At 44.7% G+C, this 25798-nt stretch overlaps 1 protein-coding gene across 1 annotated transcript; it reads left to right on the forward strand.

Moving 5' to 3' along the window:
* The first annotated feature begins 324 nt into the window (after positions 1-324).
* LOC115143259 (4'-phosphopantetheine phosphatase-like) lies at positions 325-25436 on the forward strand. The gene is made up of 19 exons (XM_029683459.2): positions 325-472; positions 849-931; positions 1470-1678; positions 1803-1986; positions 2075-2167; positions 16039-16192; positions 16779-16960; positions 17445-17526; positions 17682-17782; positions 18716-18871; positions 18995-19107; positions 19316-19403; positions 19648-19799; positions 19952-20007; positions 20121-20170; positions 20370-20474; positions 20643-20743; positions 20829-20897; positions 23895-25436. Exons 1-19 carry the CDS (start codon positions 352-354, stop codon positions 24148-24150), a joined length of 2355 nt encoding a protein of 784 aa, XP_029539319.1. The 5' UTR covers positions 325-351; the 3' UTR covers positions 24151-25436.
* The last annotated feature ends 362 nt before the right edge of the window (positions 25437-25798 follow it).

Consider the following 25798-nt stretch of genomic DNA (forward strand, 5'->3'; position numbering starts at 1 on the left):
CAGCATGACATGCAGGTTTATGATGATATGATATTGATTTTAGTTGCACATCAAATGTGTGCCGAATAGCTTCGTGTTTTACCAAATGTTCACCTATGTGTATGTATGTAGGTTTACAGAAAATATCACAGAAGACCAAAGATTTACCTACCACATTGTCACAGAAATCCGGGGCCATGTTCAGTTGCCAAACGTTATCGAACGTTGCAGATAGAAATCCCATGAATAGAACCAATTCATTGTTCTACATGTCTGAACGTTCCAAAACGTGGAGTCCTCCTGAACGCCCCAGATATTTTTCCATTGAGGGATTATTATTATTTGTACCTGAACGTCATTGCGCAACACAAGATGGCGGCGGAAAGTGAGAGAGTAGACAGGAGTAGTCACAGCATGGATAAAAGCATAACTCTTCCACCCAATGAGATCTTCAGGAATTTGGAAAATGCAAAGAGGTTCGCAATAGACATAGGTATACACGAAGTTAATATTTAGATCGCTACTTGAATATATTCACTTGTCTTGTTACTTTGACAACACAGCAGGCACACAAGAGGCTAGCAAGCAACGACGTGTGGCTGGCTAGCTAAACTAGCTGATTTAAGTACTGTAGTTAGCTACCAGTAGTTGCGAAGTTACCTTCGCGCCACTGGTTTGCCACATAAATGTTAGCTGGCTAATTAGCGTTTGTTTATGGGCTAGTTAGCTACAGGTTTCTCAAATGGCTAACTAGCTAACTAACCAGCTAATTTGACCGCTGCGCCAGAGTGGCTGAGTTGTCAATAGTTAACTGATGGATTTATTTATCTCACGGTGAGACTGCAGAAACCTTTTTGTTCCTCCCACAGGTGGCTCTCTGACGAAACTCGCCTATTACTCCACTGTTCAACACAAAGTAGCGAAAGTACGGTCATTCGACCATACTGCAAAGGTATGTGGTGTCAATAAACTTTGCAACACTGTCCGTAACAAACGTTAGGTCCAATGGAGCAGAGGACACAGCTAAATAAGAGCTTGCGTTCAGCGTGTAGTGTGCTATTTACTCGGCAACCGTAACATCAAATGTCAGTGTTCAATTGAGGGGCAAAAGTGATTTGCTGCCTAAGTGCACTGCTATGCAGTGTTATTAGTGTTATTCCAGTGTTTAAGCCTGGAGGACTCGTGCCAGAGTAGCTATTCTTATCTCTCAGCACACTGTACTATTTAGTCATAGGTCTCCAATGGGCCAAACTGATAAAGGTGTGTGAATGTAGCTACAGAAAAGTAAACTAACTAAGCTTGTGTTAATTAGAGAGTAGCCAATATGGGATTGCTTGAGTGTGGGGTTTGTGGTAGACCTATAGGCCACTGATTCATGATGTTGTGCTTCAAAAGGCTGTGTACCTTGGGACAGTGAATATGTAGACTTGACTGGAGGTCTCAGGTCTGCAGATTTGGTCTGGTTCCTTATCTGTGTCCCTCTTTACCAGGACACTGAGGATGACCCCCTCTATGAGATTTCAATGCAGGAGGAGCTCTTGGCTCGCCTTCACTTCATCAAGTTTGAAAATGCCTACATTGAAACCTGCCTGGACTTTATCAAAGACCACCTGGTCAACACTGACACCAAAGTCATCAAAGCTACCGGTGGAGGGGCTCATAAGTTCAAAGATCTCATAGAGAAGAAACTGAAGCTCAGGTGAGAAAAGGAAAATGTTTTGAGTTATTTTGTTAAAATCTAAAACCGCTTTATTTTTAAAGACAGCTTGACCGGTATAAGGTTGAGCTTATTATAATGTAGCTGCTCTTCATGTTTTGACAAGGGTGGACAAGGAGGATGAAATGACATGCCTGATTAAGGGCTGCAACTTTGTGCTGAAGAACATCCCCCACGAGGCTTTTGTCTATGTCAAGCATGCAGACTCTGAATTCCGCTTCCAGAACACTCACCCTGACATCTTCCCTTACCTGCTCATCAACATCGGCTCAGGGGTGTCAATCATCAAGGTACCAATGCCTGACACTCATCTAGATCTGGTGTGACGTGTGCCCTATGTACCAATTAATTCAACAAACAATATTTATTTCCAAACAGGTTGAATCAGAGGATACATTTGAGCGTGTTGGAGGAAGCTCCATAGGTGGGGGGACGTTCTGGGGCCTTGGAGCTCTGCTCACAAAAACAAAGGTAAAACCCCTCCTCGCCCCCATGCTGACACTTCAAGCAATAGGCTTTTTAAAAAGTCAGGCTACTCAAATTAACTGAAATGTATAGTCTTATTTTCTGTTGGTTCTTGCCTAATATCTTGCCAGTTGACATTACTGCAACTTTTATTTTTATTATCAGGAAGACTGCCCTCTGTACTTACAAGCTCTTGTTCTGTATAGGGTTCAGGGAATTTTTTTGTGTGGAAAAGTATTGGACGGGCAGTCTGTCCAAACAGCATGTCCATTATTAATGTGCACCTTGTGCTGGGGACAATAAATGCCCTCTCTAAAATGTACAGTTTTGTCACACTACACAATGCCACAAATCTGTCACACTACACAATGCCACAAATCTGTCAAGTTTTGAAGGTGCATGCAATTGGCATGCTGACTGCAGGAATGTCCAGTAGAGTTGTTGCCAGAGAATTGCATGTTAGTTTCTCTACCATAAGCCTCATTCGTTTTATAATTTGTCCGTACATCCTCCCGGCCTCACAACCGCTGACCACGTGTTACCAGCCCAGGACCACATCTGGCTTCTATACCTGTGTCTAAGACCAGCCACCTGGACAGCTGATGAAACTGTGGGCTTGCACAACCAAAACATTTCTGCACAAACTAAGGGAAGCTCATCTGTGTGTTAATCATCCTCAGCAGGGTCTTGACCTGACTGCAGTTTGGTGTCATAACTGACTTCAGTGAGCAAATTTTCACCTTTGATTGCCACTGGCACGATGAAATTCTCTTCACGGATGAATCACTGTTTCAACTGTACCAGGAAGATGGCAGACAGCGTGTATGGCGTTGTGTGGGCGAGCGGTTTTCTGATGTCAACGTTGTGAACAGAGTACCCCATGGTGGCGGTGGGGTTATGGTATGGGCAGGCATAGCCTATGGACAATGAACACTTCCATTTTTATTGATATCAATTTGAATGCACAGATACTGTAATGAGGGTCCCGTGCCACTCAGTTGGTAGAGAGTGGCGCTTGCAATGCCAGGATTGTGGGTTCGATTCCCTTGGACTGGTACGGGGGGGGGGAGTGTGAAATGTTTTCACTCACTACTGTAAGTCGCTCTGGATCAGAGCGTCTGCTAAATTGCTAAATATCTAAATGTGTTGAGATGCTAACTCATTGTAGTGCCATTCATCCACCGCCATTACCTCATGTTTCAGCATGATTGTGCACGGCCCGTGTCGCAAGGATCTGTACACAATTCCTGGAAGCTGAAAATGTCCCAGTTCATCCATAGTCTGTATACTCACCAGACGTGTCACTCATTGAGCATGTTTGGGATGCTCTGGATCAATGTGTACGACAGCATGTTCCAGTTCATGCTAATTTCCAGCAACTTCGCACACCCATTGAAGAGTAGTGGAACAACATTCCGCAGGCCACAACCAACAGCCTGATCAACTCTATGTGAAGGAGATGTCACACTGCATGAGGCAAATGGTGGTCACTAGGGCATAAAATTAACACCCGCTAAGTGCGGGTAGATATAGGTATTGGCGGGTAAGAATGTCTATTTCACCAGACCTGTTGGCAGGTGGTCAATTTCCATGGCTCTACATTGCGAGCATTACATTTATTAGTAAAAATAAAGTATAATCTAATAAAATGTTTTTTTGTCAAGTGCGCCGAGTTCAACAGATGTAGTTAGACCTTACCATGAAATGCTTAGATACAAGTCCTTAACCAACAATGCCGCTCAATAAAAAGTTTAGAAAATATTTACTAAACTAAAGTGAAAAAATAAAAAATAACATTAACGAGGCTGTATACAGGGGGTACCGGTACCAAGTCAATGTGCGGGGGCAGAGGTAAGGGAAAGGGGGATGCCTAGTTGGTTGTACAACTGAATGCCTTCAACTGAAATGTTTCTTCTGCATTTAACCCAACCCCTCTGAATCAGAAAGGTGTGGGACTGCCTTAATCGACATCCACGTCTTTGTCGCCTGGGGAACAGTGGGTTAACTGCCTTGCTCAGGGGCAGAACAATAGATTTTTACCATGTCAGCTCGGGGATTCGATCCAGTAACCTTTCGGTTACTGGCCAACGCCCTAACCACTAGTTGTGGAAATTTGTACTTGAAGGTAGGCGCGAAGTGACTATGCATAGATGATTAACAGTGAGTAGCAGCAGTGTAAAAATAAAGCTGGTGTCAATGTAAATAGTCCAGGTGCCCATTTGATAAATTGTTCAGCAGTCTTATGTTAGTTAGAAAAATGCTGCAGTAGCTGTTTTAAAAGTATTTATGCTGTTTTGTTTCATAGCTGATAATTAAACAAATAATTATTCATCCTATATCCCACCACTGCCTGGCAGGGGAGCTGTGCGCACTGAGTGAAGTGCTGATACTGTAGATTTTTGGAGGTGCTGAGCACAGGCATAAAACTTGGTCTAATTTACTAAAGTCTACAAAGTGAGACTTTGTCCTTGTGTTTTGTCTATTTACATTGTTTTGTTCACAAGCTTGGTTGTTTTTCAACGTTCGTTTGAGTCTGCTGCTTCAACTAATAGTCAGATCTCAGACACACATGTGACATGACTCCAGTGGCCCCATTACCATGGTAATCTCTCTGCCTTAAACATTTTGTCTCTATTTTGATTATAAGACTGGTCACAAAAAAATTAATTAAATTTAACATACCACATTTCTTGTTTTAGGAACATTAAAAAGCATGGGCATCGGATTGTTTTTATTTTAAAAATCTATATATTTTGGCGAGTAAAAAAAAATCTTGTACCTGCCACACTGGCTGGTGGACCAAAAAGTTAATGTTAGGCCCTGGGGTCATACCTGATACGACTGGTTTTCTGATCAGTGGTTGTAGAGGGTGCAACAGGTCAGCACCTCAGGAGTAAATGTCAATTGGCTTTTTATAGCTGAGAAGAGGGGGGGGGGGGGGGGGAGAAAAAAACTATACACACACTTAAGTTCACACAGGACACCACAGAAGACAGGAATTTCACCAGATAGGACAGACTGACCGTAGCCCCCCGGCACATTGACTATTGCAGCATTGAGACGGGAGGTCGGGGGACACTTGCCCTGTCCGACTATACCCTGTCATGGAAATTTCCTCTATTTACCAAATCATGGGAGCAAACCACACACACAAGTCAGAGTTAGTTATCAAAGTCCATCTTTAATTATAAGCTCTATAGCATTTTGACTTTCAACAGTTCAGTATCTCTAATGAAAAGTTGAGAGTCCCCCCACAACGGCAAAATGGGATCCTTTATAGCAAAGATACACAGGATAAAACAGCATCGGCATAATTCATTGTTCAGCTTTGTCTCCTCAAACTCGGAACCATAAACCAATCCTCCAAATCAACAGGCATATATCAAATGGTCATTTAGATACAACCAACTCTAAATACAAACTCACGGAGAGGATGGAATGATTCCAGACACTGCCATCCTCCATGGGAAAAGTAGGGAGTGAACTGGCACACACACAGTGGAGCAAAAGATATGTTTACACATGATGACACTTTGACCTCTCCCCTCTCTGCGGCCCATGCAACTTAGTCTCGACATAGAACAGATAACTGCAACCCCGCCACAGTATTATACAAAAATACCATTCTGATGAGAAGTAACTTACACACGTTTGATGAATATAAAACATCTTACAAATGTTACCAACAAATTCTGAATCTTCCACGACATCCCCCAGACAGTGCAAACCAGGCAGGATATAACCCCTCCCACTTTGCCAAAGCACAGCCACCACACCACTAGAGAGAGGTCAGCTTACTACCCTGAAACAAGGCTGAGTATAGCCCACGAAGATCTCCTCCACTTCACAAGCCCGAGAGGGTGCAGAAACAGGCAGGAATATCACGACAGTAACTCAACCCACTCGAGTCAAGTTTAGCAAAAAAGACTCCTAGGGATGGCATGGAAGAGTGCTAGAAGGCCAGTAATAGGGTCTGAGGCGGAGAATCCCAGAGGAGAGCCGGCCAGGCAGAGACTGCAATGGCCATTCATCTTCGCACTCCTGGGCTAGATTACAATGGGGGGAGCATTTGAGGTCAGGGGTCTGCAGGCCAGTGAAGTTCATCCACAATGATCTCAACAAACTATTTCTGTATGGACCTCACTTTGTGCATGGGGACATTGTCATGCTGAAACAGTAAAGGGGGGGGGGGGGGCTTACAAAATTGGAAGCACAAAATCATCTAGAATGTCATTGTATGCTGTAGCGTTAAGATGTCCCTTCACTGGAACTAAGGGGCCTTGCTCGAAACATGAAAAACAGCCCTAGACCATTATTCCTCCTCCACAAAACTTTTTACAGTTTGCACTATGCATTCGGACAGGTAGCTTTCTCCTGGCATCCGCCAAACCCGGAGTCGTCCGTCGGACTGGCAGATGGTGAAGCGTGATTCATCAAGCCAGAGAACGCTTTTCTACTGCTCCAGAGTCCATTTGCGGCGAGCTTTACACCACTCCAGCCGACGCTTTGCATTGTGCATACTGATCTTAGGCTGAAGTGAGGCTGCTCGGCCAAGGAAAACCATATTCATGACTTTCCCGAAGAACAGTTCTTGCTTGTGCTGACGTTGCTTCCAGAGGCAGTTTGGAACTTGGTAATGAGATTGCAACCTAGAACAGACTTTTTACGCCCTATGCACCTCAGCACTTGGTGGTACTGTTATGTGAGCTTGTGTGCCCTACCACTTTGCGGCTGAGACGTTGTTGCTCCTAGACATTTATACTTTACAATAACAGCACCTACAGTTGACCGGGCAGCTCTAGCAGGGTAGATATCTGATGAACTGATTTGTTGGAAAGGTGGCATCCTATGACTGTGCCATGCTAAAAGTCACTGAGCTCTTCAGTAAGGCCATTCTACTGCCAATGTTTGTCTATGGAGATTGCATGGCTGTGTGCTCAATTTTATACACCTGTCAGCAATGGGTGTGGCTGAAATAGCTGAATCCACACATTTTTAAGGGATGTCCACATACTCTTGTGTATGTTCGTCAAAAGAGATCAGGGTCTAGAGTAACGCAGAGTTCCTAAAGTTTTATTTGAGACGACTTTATAACCATCAAGATGAAATGTCAGATCAAACAGCAGATCTGTTTGTTTCTTGGGACCTAGAACTAGCATCTCTGTTTTGTCAGAGTTTTAAAATGTTGACGCCATCCATTTCCTTATGTCTGAAACGCATACGTCCAGGGTAGGTAATTTTGGTGCTTCACCATGTTTCATCGAAATGTACAGCTGTGTGTCGTCTGCATAGCAGTGAAAGTTGATATTGTGTTTCGAATGACATCACCAAGAGGTAGAATATACACTACTGTTCAAAGTTTGGGGTCACTTAGAAATGCCCTTGTTTTTTAAATAAAATACCTCTCACTCCTCTTTCTATTCTGTTTAGAGCCAGTTTGCGCTGTTCTATGAAGGGCGGAGTACACCGTGTTGTACGAGATCTTCAGTTTCAGAACAACAGTTTTCAGCTGTGCTAACATAATTGCAAAAGGGTTTTCTAATGATCTATTAGCCTTCTAAAATTATGAACTTGGATTAGTTAACACAACATGCCATTGGAACACAGGAGTAATGGTTGCTGATAATGGGCCTCTGTACGCCTGTAGATATTCCATTCAAAATCTGCTGTTTCCAGCTACAATAGTCATTTACATCGTTAACAATGTCTACATTGTATTTCTGAATCAATTTGATGTTATTTGAATTGACAAAATATTTGCTTTTCTTTCAAAACGAGGATATTTAAGTGACACCAAACTTTTGAATGGTTGTGTGTATAGATGGTGAAATCGGAACCTTGAGGAACACCGAAACAACATGTAATTGATTTGTCAGAGGACAAACCATCCACGGAGACAAGCTGATATCTTTCCGACAGATAAGATCTAAACCAGGCATGAACTTGTCCGTGTAGACCACTTGGGGTTTCCAATCTCTCCAAAAGAGTGTGGTGATTGGTGTCAAAGGCAACACTAAGGTCTAGGAGCATGAGGACCGATGTAGAGCCTTGGTCTGACGCCATTAAACAATCATTTACTACCACCTTCAATTGGTCATGGACTCTACAAGGTGTTCAAAGCTTTCCAGAGATGCTGGCCCATGTTGACTCCAATGTTTCCCACAGTTGTCAAGTTGGCTTCATGTCCTTTTTTGAGTGGTAGACCATTCTTGATGCACACAGGAAACAGTTGAGCTTGAAAAACCCAGCAGCGTTGCAGTTCTTAACACACCGGTGCATCTGGCACCAACTACCATACCCCGTTCAAAGGAACTTACATTTGTTGTCTTGCCCATTCACCCTCTGAATAGCACACATACACAATCCATGTCTCATTTTTCTTGAGGCTTAAAAATCCTTCTTTAACCTGTCCATCTACACTGATTTAAAAAGTGACATCAATAAGGGATCATCACATTCATCTGGTCTGTCTCTCATGGAAAGAGCAGGTGTTGATGTTTTTATACTCAGTGTAATACATACATTGCACTTTACCCTTATACTGCTCATATAGGCATATGCATAATACTTTACATTTTCCCATATTCTGTCAGTGGTGCTCAGCCTTATGGCGGTTTAGGTATTTGAGGGACCCTATAGCATCTGCCTGAGGGGAGGAGCTGAAGCTAAGAGTGAAGTACATGGGATGGATCTGAAATAATTTAGCATACTTCCATGATTGCATGGTAAAACGAGCATTCTTTTCTTTAAAAAATATTTTTACTCCTTTTTCTCCACAGTTTTGTGGTATTCAATTGGTAATTAGTCTTGTCCCATTCGCTGCAACTCCCGTACGGACTCGGGAGAGGTGAAGGTCGAGAGCCGTGTGTCCTCAAACACAACCCAGCCAAGCTGCACTGCTTCTTGACACGATGCCCGATTAACCCGGAAGCCAGCCGCACCAAGGTGTCGGAGGAAACACTGTGCACCTGGTGACTGTCGGCGTGCAATGAGTCCGGCATGCCACAGAAGTCGCTAGTGTGCAATGGGACAGGAACATCCCTGCTGGCTAAACCCTCCTCTAATCCGGACGACACTGGGCCAGTTGTGTGCCGCCCCATGGGTCTCCCGGTCGCGACAGCCTGGACACTAACCAGGATCTCTAGTGGCACAGTTAGCACTGCGATGCAGTGCCTTAAATCACTGCACGAGAGCATTATTTTCTGGTCAACTTCAAAAACCTTGAGTCTACGTAGGAAATGGAGGTGTTGTTGGACTCTGCAGCATGCCCTTTACTTGGCCCTTCCAGCTCAGCATATTGTCCATGTGTACACCCAGGAACAAACTAACCTGTGCTATGGCATTGTGGACAACCACAGGCACGTGGTCACCGACAGATTTAGGGTGAAACACCATTGTGGTCAAACACCAATTTGTATTGTTTGAATATCTGACCTGTACGCAGTAGTATCAGCATCTTTAGACATCAGACCAGGAATGGCAGTATCATCAGAAAACTGGACAATATATTTATCAGGATTACTGCTAGTTCATTCATTTGTGTACAGAGTGAATAAGATGGGTGTACTCACACAACCCAGTGGGGCCCCCATGCTAATGTCTATAGCCTCAGAGAGGGTACTGTTAACTAATCTGAGTACTGCTAGTCATGAATGAGGGGTACCACTTTATGATATAGGGGTTAATACCCATCTGCTTTAACTTGCTGAGTACGACGTGTGCCTGTATTGTGTTAAACGCTTAACTTAAATCAATAAATTGCAGTCTAGCACAGGCCTTGGGGTTTTCCAGATTCTTAACAATGAGATGCTCTATGGTGTTGATTGCATCATCAGTCCTGCAACTTTTCTTATAGGCAAATTGATACAGATCTTTTCAGAACTTCATTATGATGGTCAGACCAACAGGTCTGTAGTCATTATTTTATTTTGGGGACTGGAGTGATGTCCTTTTTCCACAGAGATGGGACTGTATGGGAGTCTAGAGACCTCTGAAAGATAGGGCACCAAGCCGGAGTAAATTCCTCTGCACATGTTTTTAGAAGAAAAGCAGAGATGCCATCAGGACCTGTTGCCTTATTCATACAGGTGTGCTTGAAGACTAGTGACATCTATTAGGTTGATTTCCAACCTATGAACACAATTATCAATGGAGCCAATCACATTATCACACTTGACAGAGAAGTCATGTACAGTGCATTCAGACCCATTTACTTTTTCCACATTTTGTTACGTTACAGCCTTATTCTAAAATGTATTTTTTTTAAAATCAATCTACACACAATAACCCATAATGACAAAGAAAAACAGGTTTTATAGAACTTTTAGCACATTTACATATGTATTTTGACCCTTTACTCAGTACTTTGTTGACACACTTGACAGCGATTACAGCCTCGAGTCTTCTTGGGTATGACACTACAAGCTTGGTACTTGAATTTTGAGAGTTTCTCCCATTCTTCTCTGTAGATCCTCTCAAGCTCTGTCAGGTTGCATGGGGAGTGTCGCTGCACAGCTATTTTCGGGTCGGAGTTGATCGATAAGGGTTCAAGTCTGGGCTCCGGTTGGGCCACTTAAGGGCATTCAGAGACTTGTCCTGAAGCCATGCCTGTGTTGTCTTGGCTGTGTGCTTATGGTAGTTGTCCTGTTGGCAAAGGTTCACCTTCCCCCGTCTGAGGTCCTGAGCAGGTTTTCATCAAGGATCTCTCTGTACTTTGCTTCGTTCATCTTTCCTCCATTCCCTGCTGCTAAAAAACATCCCCAACCTGGTGCTAGGTTTCCTCCAGACGTGACGCTTGGCATTCAGGCTAACCAGTTCAATCTTGGTTTCATCAGACCAGAGAATCTTGTTTCTCATGGTCAGAGTCCTTTTAGGGTTGGAGCGAGCGGTCGCATCCGCGCTTCGGTCTGCTTCGGTCCGCAGGTAGTATAACTTTTCGTTACATTTCATTATAGTACAACGGTTTGATTTGTCTAATCCTAGCAATTTCTTCTTAGCTAGCTACATAGCCGTCTTTGTATCAAAGATAATTGCGTAATTATCGTATTTCGTCGTCCTCCTATCTGCCCAGCAGCTAGCAAACGTTCACCGTCTACCGTAGCACTGTAGTAACTATCACACTCAACTGAACGACTTGATTAGTGTAGTGTTGTCTTTGCTGTCTTCGTATCCAAGATAATTGTGTAGTCTTAGAGCGATTTATCTTAATTTACCGAGGTTAGCTAGCCAGCTATTTGTCGTCCTTAACGTAGGAGTCACTCCTAGCTAGCCAACAGCTAGCCAACGTCTACTGAATAGAACTTTCGCATTCCGGTCGCATTCCGCTTCGCTCCACAGGTAGTATCACATTTTCATTTCATTTCATTACAGTCCCAACGGTGTGATTTGTTTGATCGTAGCTAGCTACATAGCCGTCTTTGTATCAAAGATAATTGTGTAGTCTAGAGCGATTTTCTAGGTTAGCTAGCCAGCTATTGTCGTTCTTTTAACGCAACGTAACGTAATCAACACTGCTAGCTAGCCAGCTAGCCCCCGAATAGCAGCATTGTAGAAACTTTACACTCAACGGAACGACTTGATTAGTGTAGTGTCAACAACGCAGCCACTGCCAGCTAGCCTACAAAGTCAACAACGCAGCCACTGCCAGCTAGCCTACCTCAGCAGTACTGTATCATTTTAATCATTTTAGTCAATTAGATTCTTGCTACGTAAGCTTAACTTAACATTCGAGACGTGTAGTCCACTTGTCATTCCAATCTCCTTTGCATTAGCGTAGCCTCTTCTGTAGCCTGTCAACTATGTGTCTGTCTATCCCTGTTCTCTCCTCTCTGCACAGACCATACAAACGCTCACACCGCGTGGCCGCGGCCACCTAATCTGGTGGTCCCAGCGCACGACCCACGTGGAGTTCCAGGTCTCCGGTAGCCTCTGGAACTGCCGATCTGCGGCCAACAAGGCAGAGTTCATCTCAGCCTATGCCTCCCTCCAGTCCCTCGACTTCTTGGCACTGACGGAAACATGGATCACCACAGACAACACCGCTACTCCTACTGCTCTCTCTTCGTCCGCCCACGTGTTCTCGCACACCCGAGAGCTTCTGGTCAGCGGGGTGGTGGCACCGGGATCCTCATCTCTCCCAAGTGGTCATTCTCTCTTTCTCCCCTTACCCATCTGTCTATCGCCTCCTTTGAATTCCATGCTGTCACAGTTACCAGCCCTTTCAAGCTTAACATCCTTATCATTTATCGCCCTCCAGGTTCCCTCGGAGAGTTCATCAATGAGCTTGATGCCTTGATAAGCTCCTTTCCTGAGGACGGCTCACCTCTCACAGTTCTGGGCGACTTTAACCTCCCCACGTCTACCTTTGACTCATTCCTCTCTGCCTCCTTCTTTCCACTCCTCTCCTCTTTTGACCTCACCCTCTCACCTTCCCCCCCTACTCACAAGGCAGGCAATACGCTCGACCTCATCTTTACTAGATGCTGTTCTTCCACTAACCTCATTGCAACTCCCCTCCAAGTCTCCGACCACTACCTTGTATCCTTTTCCCTCTCGCTCTCATCCAACACTTCCCACACTGCCCCTACTCGGATGGTATCGCGCCGTCCCAACCTTCGCTCTCTCTCCCCCGCTACTCTCTCCTCTTCCATCCTATCATCTCTTCCCTCTGCTCAAACCTTCTCCAACCTATCTCCTGATTCTGCCTCCTCAACCCTCCTCTCCTCCCTTTCTGCATCCTTTGACTCTCTATGTCCCCTATCCTCCAGGCCGGCTCGGTCCTCCCCTCCCGCCCAGTGGCTCGACGACTCATTGGGAGCTCACAGAACAGGGCTCCGGGCAGCCGAGCGGAAATGGAGGAAAACTCGCCTCCCTGCGGACCTGGCATCCTTTCACTCCCTCCTCTCTACATTTTCCTCCTCTGTCTCTGCTGCTAAAGCCACTTTCTACCACTCTAAATTCCAAGCATCTGCCTCTAACCCTAGGAAGCTCTTTGCCACCTTCTCCTCCCTCCTGAATCCTCCTCCCCCCTCTCTGCAGATGACTTCGTCAACCATTTTGAAAAGAAGGTCGACGACATCCGATCCTCGTTTGCTAAGTCAAACGACACCGCTGGTTCTGCTCACACTGCCCTACCCTGTGCTCTGACCTCTTTCTCCCCTCTCTCTCCAGATGACATCTCGCGTCTTGTGACGGCCGGCCGCCCAACAACCTGCCCGCTTGACCCTATCCCCTCCTCTCTTCTCCAGACCATTTCCGGTGACCTTCTCCCTTACCTCACCTCGCTCATCAACTCATCCCTGACCGCTGGCTACGTCCCTCCCGTCTTCAAGAGAGCGAGAGTTGCACCCCTTCTGAAAAAACCTACACTCGATCCCTCCGATGTCAACAACTACAGACCAGTATCCCTTCTTTCTTTTCTCTCCAAAACTCTTGAACATGCCGTCCTTGGCCAGCTCTCCCGCTATCTCTCTCAGAATGACCTTCTTGATCCAAATCAGTCAGGTTTCAAGACTAGTCATTCAACTGAGACTGCTCTTCTCTGTATCACGGAGGCACTCCGCACTGCTAAAGCTAACTCTCTCTCCTCTGCTCTCATCCTTCTAGACCTATCGGCTGCCTTCGATACTGTGAACCATCAGATCCTCCTCTCCACCCTCTCCGAGTTGGGCATCTCCGGCGCGGCCCACGCTTGGATTGCGTCCTACCTGACAGGTCGCTCCTACCAGGTGGCGTGGCGAGAATCTGTCTCCTCACCACGCGCTCTCACCACTGGTGTCCCCCAGGGCTCTGTTCTAGGCCCTCTCCTATTCTCGCTATACACCAAGTCACTTGGCTCTGTCATAACCTCACATGGTCTCTCCTATCATTGCTATGCAGACGACACACAATTAATCTTCTCCTTTCCCCTCTGATGACCAGGTGGCGAATCGCATCTCTGCATGTCTGGCAGACATATCAGTGTGGATGACGGATCACCACCTCAAGCTGAACCTCGGCAAGACGGAGCTGCTCTTCCTCCCGGGAAGGACTGCCCGTTCCATGATCTCGCCATCACGGTTGACAACTCCACTGTGTCCTCCTCCCAGAGCGCTAAGAACCTTGGCGTGATCCTGGACAACACCCTGTCGTTCTCAACTAACATCAAGGCGGTGGCCCGTTCCTGTAGGTTCATGCTCTACAACATCCGCAGAGTACGACCCTGCCTCACACAGGAAGCGGCGCAGGTCCTAATCCAGGCACTTGTCATCTCCCGTCTGGATTACTGCAACTCGCTGTTGGCTGGGCTCCCTGCCTGTGCCATTAAACCCCTACAACTCATCCAGAACGCCGCAGCCCGTCTGGTGTTCAACCTTCCCAAGTTCTCTCACGTCACCCCGCTCCTCCGCTCTCTCCACTGGCTTCCAGTTGAAGCTCGCATCCGCTACAAGACCATGGTGCTTGCCTACGGAGCTGTGAGGGGAACGGCACCTCAGTACCTCCAGGCTCTGATCAGGCCCTACACCCAAACAAGGGCACTGCATTCATCCACCTCTGGCCTGCTCGCCTCCCTACCACTGAGGAAGTACAGTTCCCGCTCAGCCCAGTCAAAACTGTTAGCTGCTCTGGCCCCCCAATGGTGGAACAAACTCCCTCACGACGCCAGGACAGCGGAGTCAATCACCACCTTCCGGAGACACCTGAAACCCCACCTCTTTAAGGAATACCTAGGATAGGATAAAGTAATCCTTCTCACCCCCCCCTTAAAAGATTTAGATGCACTATTGTAAAGTGGCTGTTCCACTGGATGTCATAAGGTGAAAGCACCAATTTGTAAGTCGCTCTGGATAAGAGCGTCTGCTAAATGACTTAAATGTAATGTAAATGTGCCTTTTGGCAAACTCCAAGCAGGCTGTTATACTTTTTACTGAGGAGTGGCTTCCGTCTTGCCACGCTACCATAAAGGCCTGATTGGTGGAGTGCTGCAGAGATGGTTCTCCCATCTCCACAGTGGAACTCTGGAGCGACCATCGGATTCTTGGAACACCTCGCTGACCATGGCCCTTCTCCCCTGATTGCTCAGTTTGTCTGGGTGGCCAGCTCTGGGAAGAGTCTTGGTGGGTCCAAAATTCTTCCATTTAAGAATGGTGGAGTCCACTGTGTTCTTGGGGACCTTCAATGCTGCAGACATGTTTTGGTACCCTTCCCCAGATCTGTGCCTCAGCACAATCCTGTCTCTGAGCTCTATGGTCAATTGCATCGACCTCATGGCTTGGTTTTTGCTCTGACATGCACTGTCAACTGTGGGAACTTATATAGACAGGTGTGCCTTTCCAAATCATGTTCAATCAATTTCATTTACCACAGTTTGACTCCAATTACGTTGTAGAAACTTCTCAAGGATGATCAATGGAAACAGGATGCATCTGAGCTCAATTTTGAGTGTCATAGCAAAGGGTCTGAGTACTTATGTAAATAAGATATTTCTGTATTTTATTTTTTATAAATTTGCAAACATTTCAAAATACTGTTTTCGCTTTGTAGTTATGGGTTATTGTGTGTAGATTGATGAGAAATTTAATTGAACCCATTTTAGAAATGCAAAGTAACTAACGTAACAAAATGTTGAAAAAGTAAAGTGATCTGAATACTTTCTTTGGTCAGCTAATCAGGTGTGTGTGCAAGTATTTATTTTGCAGGGTTCATGTCAGTGATTGTGTCAACGGGAGGGCCTCTTAAACATGGTTGGAAACTGCACCAATCGCCATGCGGTTTAACCACCTAAGCCCCATTTTGATCCAGAAAAAAACATGGATGTTGCAAAATAGCTTGGCTATCTGGGTTAAAGTGCTGTTTTTAAAACTACTGTACTCCCATGTCCTCCTGCTCTCACCTCCTAGAGATTTGATGAACTACTTCAGTTGGCCTCGAAGGGGCAGCACACAAGTGTTGACATGCTAGTCAAAGACATCTACGGGGGATCTTATGTGTCCTTGGGCTTGACTGGGGACCTTATCGCAAGCAGCTTTGGAAAATCTGCTACGGCTGACAAAGGTAAAGAGAGAACAGAGCCCTTGCAGTATGTTTATTCTTTGGCCCCATAACCTGTTTTTCATTGTCTTCAGGAGCGGACTCCCTGGCATGCAATCTACCGGCGGAAGCTGGTGGGAGGACCTATAGGAGGACAGGCTCATTGTAATTGCTGAAATGGAACGTAGTTAACATATGTTTGATACGTTCCATTCCAGCCATTATAATGATCCCGTCCTCCTATAGCTCCTCACACCAGCCTCCACTGCCATATACTGTAATGTAGGTTACATTCCTGTTTAGCACTAACAGATTGATGACTTCTAACCCAGTTACTGTGGCCTTGTCCCCTCTAGGCTGTGTGGTTACTGTTGAGAAATAGATGAGGCAGACAGCCATGGAGGCAAAGCAAGCAACTCATTCACTCACTCTATTAGATAATGTTTTTAATGTAATGCCAATAATACCTGAGACAAACAGTCAATACATAAACCAACACTGTACTTACTTCAATGGGACCTTGGCTTGTTATCTAGAGTGACTCCATGTTTCTGGATCTTCACTTGGCTGTATGTTGACATACTTTTACTTTTGTTTCCTCCTGAATTAGAGTTCTCTAAAGAAGATATGGCTAAGAGTCTGCTCCATATGATCAGCAATGACATTGGGCAGCTGGCCTGCCTCTATGCCCGGCTCCACAACTTGACCAGGGTCTACTTTGGGGGTTTCTTCATCCGAGGACACCCTGTCACTATGCACACCATCACTTACAGTATCAACTTCTTCACCAAGGCAAGCCCCCCAATGTACCTCCTAAACAAGCATTTCTTTCTCAATCTAGGTTTTGCTCTCAGATACATTTGATTGAGCTCTAGATTTAGCCCTGAAAGAGCTTGATCTGATGTCAGCTGACTAAAATCAGGGATATGTCCCTTGGGCCTGGCTCAGAGCTTGAAAACCAGCAATAAAATCTGCCTTGCTGTATTTACACAGTAGCATGGAAATATACCCTTTTTCCTGAATTCAATGTCTTTGGGTTCTGTTACGCAGCAGGTAACAGAACCCCACCTAACAGAACTCACCTCACAGGTAAATTATTTACATTTTCAGATGGAGACATTTGTGTGGGCAGTTTAAAAAAAACTAAAACATTGACATGACAGGTTTGATTATATTGTCCCCATAGGCTACTTTTACATGATACAATCTGCAAGTGTAATGAGAGTTAGAAATGGTTCCTTCTGACTGGATATGTATATTGTTTGTTTTTTTGCAGGGGGAAGTCCAGGCGCTGTTCCTGAGACATGAAGGCTATCTGGGGACTATTGGTGCCTTTCTCAAGGGAGCAGAGGAAGACAGTAAGTCGATGTTACCCCTATGGAATTTCTTCATGACAGAAAGTGGCACTGGCAGTCATGTCTTATTACTCTCTTTGTTTGATTTGCATTTTCCTGTTGATGATAAGTTCTTTTTGAGTCGTTTTCACTGGTATTATAATTGTCACTTTATCTAGATCCTAACCAGTACAGTTGGGGGGAGAACTATGCTGGGAGCTCTGGCCTGATGAGTACCTCTCCAGACCTGAACCCCATGCAACGTGCACGCAGTGGAACAGTAAGTCCTTTGTAGAAGAAAATACCTTAAGGTCAGCTTTGGACCACTAGGGTGCGCTCATAACCCACTTGTTGCCATTTAATTTTGGTGACATTTCATTAACCATTTTAGCAATTCACCCCCACCACCCTTTTATCTGATTTCTGAGATAATTGTAGGTTTGATATTTTCTGGGGAAATGTCACCACCGCTGTCCTTTTTAAAATCCACAGGCCTGGTGTGACAACCTTCATTGATAATTTCATCTAACATTTGATTGTTTTCATCTCTTCTCTTCATATCCACCATATCTTACATCTGTTTACCTACTGTAACCCTTTCCTCAGTTTCCCGTAAGTACTTCCTCATGCTCTGTGTGTAGTGGTTTGATTAGGGCTAAATATTTCCTCATGCTTCTGGCTTTGTAGCTCTACACCTGCCCTAACATTCACATTGGGTTAAGTAAGGTTTCAGAGAGACAATTGTTGCATTAACTGCCAGATGCCAGCCTTTTCCTTTCAGATTGCATTGTTTAACAGCGTTTGAAGTGTTGCTTTTAGCAGTCACTGTTTTGAATTGTGTTGTGACGTGTTATAACCAACCTTAGTCACCTGTGACACTGGAGAATAGTAATCAGGTCTATTCACCTTAGACACTGAACTTAAAAGCATACTCAAGGCACTGATAGGTGTGAGGAGTCCGTATAGGGTACATCTAAACTTTGATGTGTGTGTCGACTGCACTGACAGTGTAATTGTCCCTGAGTGATATGGAGCTTGACACATGCTATTGTCAGCTCACTGACCACTAGGTGGGGAATTTAAAACAGATCTATTGGCATTTTTTGTGACGTTTGAAGGAGTCTGGTTGCTTTGGTTTTTACTTTGATGTGTGCATGAGTGCATTAGCCCAGCACTATTTGCAGTGCTTAGTGTGTCTCTTGTCCGGCTCCAGTTTGACATGTTGGAGATGGATCGTCTGGAGAGGCAGCTTGTGAATCTGCCCCTGCTGCAGGACCCGTCCTCCTACATCCCAGACACAGTGGACCTCTCAGAGGATGCCCTTGCACGGGAGTACTGGCTCTACTGCTTTGAGGAGGCCCTGGATGGGGTAAGAGGCAGAGCATCTTCTACTGGTCTATTCATCAATACACACACATTGCATTGCACACACAGCGAGTACTCAACCTGGTTGCTTTTAAAATTGCCGATCTGGGTGATGTGCTTTGGACAGGTGGTAAAAAGAGCTGTGGCCAGCCAGCCTGATCTACCAGAGGCTGCTGAACGAGCGGAGAAGTTCCGGCACAAGTACCTGCACAAGCTGCAGACCCTCCGCCACCAGCCTTTGTAAGGGGAGCCACAGCTGCAGATCCTTTTTAAAGGCTGTTAGACTACTAGAGCTGTTTCTTGATCATTTATGTAGATGCATATCTTTGAAGGCCTCCCAAGTAGTGGATGAAATTGACTCTTGTACATTATGAAGTCTCACTGTTTCCTGTGCAATCTGTATGTGTTTTTGTCTGCTAATGTAGAGTACTTCTCTTCTCACCTGTAGTGCTTATGGATCCCTCACTGTAAGAAGTCTTTTAGACACAAGAGAACACTGTTTAAATGAGTTCAACTTCCCTGACCCCTACTCGAAGGTTTGACTGGATTCTATAGCACTCTTTTTCCTCTGTTCACGGTTCCCAATACATGCTCCAGTGCTTCTCTTTTTCTGGTCATCTAATGATGAAGCTTACACATGTGGTCTTGGGTGCATTTTGATGTCATTTCATGTCCACTTGCCTTGATTAGTGTCTGTCATTATATGATTTGCTAATGTGGTAGATTAGCTGTGAGAAGATGGAAGCTTCTGTGTCTCAGTTTTGTCTTCATCTTCCACAGATCAAGCAGAGGGAGAATGACATGGCCCTCAAGTACTTCCAGAAGGCAGTCAAGTCCCTGGAGGAGCTGAGCTGGGAGCAGAGGCAGTTTGCCCTGGTCAGGGGCCTCCTGGCTGGGAACGTCTTTGACTGGGGAGCCAAGGCTGTTTCAGAGTGAGTCTGCACTCCTTAATTTGGGACTATGGATGATTATTATGACACATTCTGGCTATAATATATATATATATATATATATATATGTATATTCTTGAGAATTATATGGCAATTTTGAATGAACAAAGACTGTCGCTCACGTTTTCACTTAGTGTTCTGGAGTCTGATCCGGAGTTTGGCTTTGAACAGGCGAAACGACAATTGGAAGGTATGAAAGCCCTTGTTGACTGGGAAAACATTTTGATATTTAAATGGATCCTGCATTTTATATTACTGCTGTAACCTATGTAGGCTACATAATGAGTCATGTTTTCTCCATAGAGCGGCCGTGGCTTATCGACAACTATGACCAATGGCTCGAGAGACTGAATGTAAGAATTTACACTGTTTTCTGACGTTAGTGTTTAAATTGATTATTTTAGCTGTATTCTTGTTTTGGGCCACATCCTAACTTAAGCTCCACAGAAGTTCTGTGCCTGGATCTCAATTTAGGATTTGTCCCAAAGATGTGTATGACTTCATGCTGTGGAACAGTAATTGAATACCATGCCTACTGGCTTTCTTTTGCAGGGCCCACCTCATAAGTGTGCATTATTTTTCGTAGATAATAGTGGAATAGACATCATACTGGGAGTCTTCCCATTTGTCAGAGAGCTTCTCTGTAGGGGAACAGAGGTAAGGAACCACACTGTCCACCCCCTAAAATCTTGAAACGTTGTCACCTTCACCACCCCTTCAAATACACACTAGATTTAATAAAACAAGATGACCGAAGCAAGATTAACTTTTTTCCACTTTATGATATTTTTGGGCCTTTGACACCCTGCATTTGCTGTTTTCCAGGTAGTCCTTGCCAGCAACTCAAGCCCAGCTCTGAATGATGTAACAAACAATGAGCTGCAGATCTTGACTGAAAGAATAGCTGCAATGGATCCAGTCATACAGTGAGTATTTAAATCTTTTAGCACTGCATTTGTGACTGGATTATGGATACAGTGATCCTTTCCCACCATTTCATTTGTTTTTCAGATCTGCTGTGAAGGAGGACAGGTTAACGCTAGTCCAGAGTGGCTCCAGCTCTCCGTGCTTAGACTTAAGGTTTGTTTTATTTCCTTTGTATGAATTTTATTTCAACGTTACATACCTGTGTTAACTATGTTTAAAAACAACCTTACTGCAGGAATGTCCACCAGAGCTATTGCCAGAGAATTGAATGTTAATTTCTGTACCATAAGCCACCTTCAACGTCATTTTAGAGAATTTGGCAGTACGTCCAACCGGCCTCACACCACGCCAGCATAGACTTCCACATACTGCTTCTTCTTCACCTGCGGGACTGTCCGAGACAAGCCACCCAGACAGCTGATGAAACTGAGTTTGCACAGCCAAACAATTTCTGCACAAACTGTCAGAAACAGTCTCAGAGAAGCTCATCTGAGTGCTCGTTGTCCTTACTAGGGTCTTGACCTGACTCCAGTTTCAGCGTCGGTACCGACTGCAGTGGGCAAAGGCTCAACTTCGATGGCCACTGGCGAAGTGTGCTCTTCACGGATGTATTCCGGTTTCAAGAGTACCGGGCATATGGCAGACAGAGTGTATGGCGTTGTGTGGGTGAGTGGTTTGCTGATGTCGACATTATGAACCCCACCGCCACCATTGGGCACTCTGTTATGGTATGGGCATGTACCAAAGCTGAAGAACATGTGCACATCCAGGTACTTTCCACAGGTGCTGGAGTTGTAGGCAAACTCATGGAAAGCAGAAAGGAAAACGCTGCACTCATGCTTCCAGGTGGTATTTATTAACAACGTTTCGACCCTTCGGTCTTCATCAGACATCCATATCCCAGGTGAGGGTGGAAGGTCCTATATATAGGGGCAGTACTGAGTGACATCACTTCCTGAAACAGGAGGTAATTATTTTTATATTACGTAGTTTCGCAATATTAACATTCAATGTATGAAAATATATGATCATACACAGAGAATGTGATCAATATTTACAGTAATATACATACAATATTCAATTAGGATTTTAAAAAACTATTTAGACATTGAAACTATAAAAACGGTTTCAAGTCAAACTCCTCCATTAAGGCCAAGCAAGAGGAGAGTGTGTTCAGCCTGTGGATCCAGAAAGATTCCCTTTGAAGAAGTTAACGCTCAATGTCCCCTCCCCTGTGTGACATCTTGACCATTTCTATTCCAATGTATCTCAGAGAGCTAATAGGATTCCAGCGTGTACAAAATGATCAGCAACCAGATTTTGTCTCACATGTCGGGGTGGCAGGGTAGCCTAGTGGTTAGAGCGTTGGACTAGTAACCGGAAGGTTGCAAGTTCAAACCCCCAAGCTGACAAGTTACAAATCTGTCGTTCTGCTCCTGAACATTCAGTTAACCCACTGTTCCTAGGCCGTCATTGAAAATAAGAATTTGTTCTTAACTGACTTGCCAATATTGCTGCGTGTCTTAAGGCTTCTACGGGTTTTCCCTATGTGAGACAGACCACAATGACATTTTCAACATGTAAATAACAGTGGTGGACATGCAGGTAAACAGGGCCTTGATCTTAAGTATTTGTCCTGTACGAGGGTGGGTAAATGAGTTGCCTTTGTACGAAAAGCTGCATTGTGCACATCGGCCACATTTGTGGGGGATATTTAAAAATGGGTTTCAATTGTGGTTCAGTATCAATAATGTACCAGTTCTTATGGTATGGGCAGGCATAAGCTACGGACAACAAACACGTGCATTTTATCGATTCCGGTTTGAATGCACAGAGATTCCATGATAAGATCCTGCTATTGTCATGTCATAAATGTTTCACCATGATAGTGCACTGCTCCATGTCGCAAGGCTCCGTACACAATTCCAGAAGCTGAAAATGTCCCCGTTTTTCCATGGCTTGCATACTCACCAGACATGTCACCTATTGAACATGTTTGGGATGCTTTGGATCGACGTGCACGACGGCGCGTTCCAGTTCCCACCGATATCCAGCAACTTCGCACAGCCATTGAAGAGGAGTGGGACAACAGGCCACAATTTTTTTTTTTTTTTAAGAACACATTCTTATTTTCAATGACTGCCTGGGAACAGTGGGTTAACTGCCTGTTCAGGGGCAGAACGACAGATTTGTACCTTGTCAGCTCGGGGGTTTGAACTTGCAACCTTGGAGAGCACATGGAGGGCTGTGCGGCCCCCCCCAAAGAAATGCCACCCCACACCATGACTGACCCACCCCCAAACCGGTCATGCTGGAGGATGTCTCCACAGCGTCTCCAGGCTGTGTGAACCTGCTTTCACCTGTGAAGAGCACAGGGCGCCAGTGGCGAATTTGCCAAACGTCCTGCACGGTGTTGGGGTGTAAGCACAACCCCCACCTGTGGACGTCGGGCCCTCATACCACCCTCATGGAATCTGTTTCTGACCGTTTGAGCAGACACGTGCACATTTGTGGCCTGCTGGAGGTCATTTTGCAGGGCTCTGGCAGTGCTCCTCCTGCTCCTTGCACAAAGGCGGAGGTAACGGTCCTGCTGCTGGGTTGTTGCCCTCCTACGGCCTCCTCCACGTCTCCTGATGTACTGGCCTGTCTCCTGGTAGCGCCTCCATGCTCTGGACACTACGCTGACAGACACGGCAAACCTTCTTGCCACAGCTCGCATTGATGTTCCATCCTGGATGAGCTGCACTACCTGTGTGGGTAGTCACTTGTGTGGGTTGTAGACTCCGAACCACTCCTTTTATTGGGGGTGTCTTGCTAAATGCCTATAATTTCCACCTGTTGTCTATTCCATTTGCACAACAGCATGTGAAATGTATTGTCAATCAGTGTTGCTTCCTAAGTGGACAGTTTGATTTCACAGAAGTGTGATTGACTTGGAGTTACATTGTGTTGTTTAAGTGTTCCCTTTATTTTTTTGAGCAGTGTATTTCAATTGACTGATTTCCTTATGAACTGTAACTCAGTGAAATCTTTGAAATTGTTGGATGCTACATGTATATCTTTGTTCAGTGTAGTTACTAAGTAATTTCTTCTAATATACATTTAAGGTTTTAAGGTTATTCCTGTAAATATGATAATTTCTCTCCTCAGCCGTTTGGACAAGGTCTTGGCTGGGGTTGTGCGGGAACGCCACACAGACCTGGTGATCATCGAGGGCATGGGCCGGGCCATCCACACCAACTACTACGCCTTGTTGAGCTGCGAGAGCCTCAAGATGGCTGTCATCAAGAACTCCTGGCTGGCTGACCGACTGGGAGGCAAGCTCTTCAGTGTGGTCTTCAAGTACGAGGTGCCACTAGACACAAAACCCACCACCCTGGATCATGTTCCTGTGACGCCTTCATGATCTCATCACTCTCCTTTTGAAGTCTGATTATGGGACAGGTTGAACTGTTTCCGGTACAAGTTGGAGAGGTCCAGCTAGCTGTGATGGGGTTGATTTCACCGACTCATGATGATTGATATGAAGATTGTACAGGGAGGAGTTTTTAAGATCAGTTTCTGTGGGCTTTGATTGATTTGAAAACTTGGCAGCCTATTTTAGCAAGGATGTCAAAACAGGGTAGAGTATAACATCGCTTAGTAACCTCAATGTTTAAATGTCTTCCTTTTTTGAATATACAACTGTACTTTGCACCATCTTGTGTTCTTGCAGATTACTGCCAAAATTGTAGTTATGGTATCAGAACAGACAAACTTGTCAGTGGTAGAGGTGTCCTCTTTGCAGATTGACTGTCAATGCAAGTGAGATCCTCTACTAACTGCATTTATAGACAGGTTATTAGTACCCTGCTGTTTACTTACAGCATCCCAATGGTTACCATGACAACAAGGTGCCCCTTTCAGTGGTGAAGAGATGCTTTGCGAGTGCTGTGCTACCAGGGTAATTATAGCAATCTGTGGTGATGCTTCACAAATATATGGTAGATGTGCCTTGAGGTGGGAGTGATAAAAAGCATAGCTCGTTCAAAATGTAACCAACCTGGTTTAATTTCTATTGCAGGAGAAACATGGGTGTTTGTTACCAGGGGCTACATGAAAGTGGCTTTTCTATGGGTTTGTGTTTAGTCTTCCTTTTGATTCCCAAGATTTTCCTCCTTTCATCACTGCCATTAGGTCAATTGAGATTATTCACTTAATTGTGATGATCATTGCCTGAGAAGCTAAAATGTTGCAGGGAATTTTTGGCACCTTTATTGAGGGGTTAAAAATGTAATTACAGAAGGTGGCAGTATTTTCATGTGAACATGAGCTCCTAACAACCAAATTAATTATACGGATATTTTGTTATTCATTGGATGTTCTGAGAGCTGTCAATCAAAAAAGTGTATTTAAGGTAATTTTATAGCTTAATGTGCTATCTTTTTATCAATAACATTATGTTGGCAGCCTTTGTAAATTCAATGAGTTTTTGTTGGGTTGAGGCATTGCTGTCCAAATGTTTCCATGACTTTATTTGCTTAACCTGTGGATTGATATTGTGTATTGTCATTTGTAAATACATGTGAAATAAGTGTAAATAAAATTCATTTGCATTACGTGGGTTCATGATGACATTTAGGGAAATTATTGTTCTCTTTACAATAACTTGTAATTAAATGTGAATTTATTTTATTAAAGTAATGCAATTTCTCTTTGTTAATTGTGTTGATTTTGGAGGGCGGTACTTAAATTTTAGGGAGTTGAGAGGAGTGGATAACTGCGAGGATGTGAGGGAGTACAACGCACTGCTCTAGAATCATCAAAGCGTTTTTAGTGCCGGTGGCGCTTATGTGAGAATGGAGTGCTGGTGTGTGTGGCACAGTAGTTGCTCGCTGTGCGCTCTTGCTGGGGAGTCATATGCTTATAATGCGCCGTGCCAAGCAGGGGGTCCTCCACAACATGCTGTGCCTCAACTTCTTCATTACCCCCTACTGCCACATGAACGGATGCCGGTTCTTAAGTTATACAATATTCTTACACAAGAAGAAACCCAATTCTGTTGTTTTATTTTT

Source organism: Oncorhynchus nerka, linkage group LG15 (assembly GCF_034236695.1).
Source record: "Oncorhynchus nerka isolate Pitt River linkage group LG15, Oner_Uvic_2.0, whole genome shotgun sequence".
NCBI classification, from domain to species: Eukaryota; Metazoa; Chordata; class Actinopteri; order Salmoniformes; family Salmonidae; genus Oncorhynchus; species Oncorhynchus nerka.

Excerpts from the sequence above, each read along its gene's own strand:
- LOC115143259 (XM_029683459.2), top strand. The coding sequence starts at position 352 with ATGGCGGCGGAAAGTGAGAGAGTAGACAGGAGTAGTCACAGCATGGAT. Across the intron at positions 19,800-19,951 it reads GGAGCCAAGGCTGTTTCAGA|TGTTCTGGAGTCTGATCCGG; the intron begins GTGAGTCTGCAC and ends GTTTTCACTTAG. Across the intron at positions 20,008-20,120 it reads GGCGAAACGACAATTGGAAG|AGCGGCCGTGGCTTATCGAC; the intron begins GTATGAAAGCCC and ends TTTTCTCCATAG.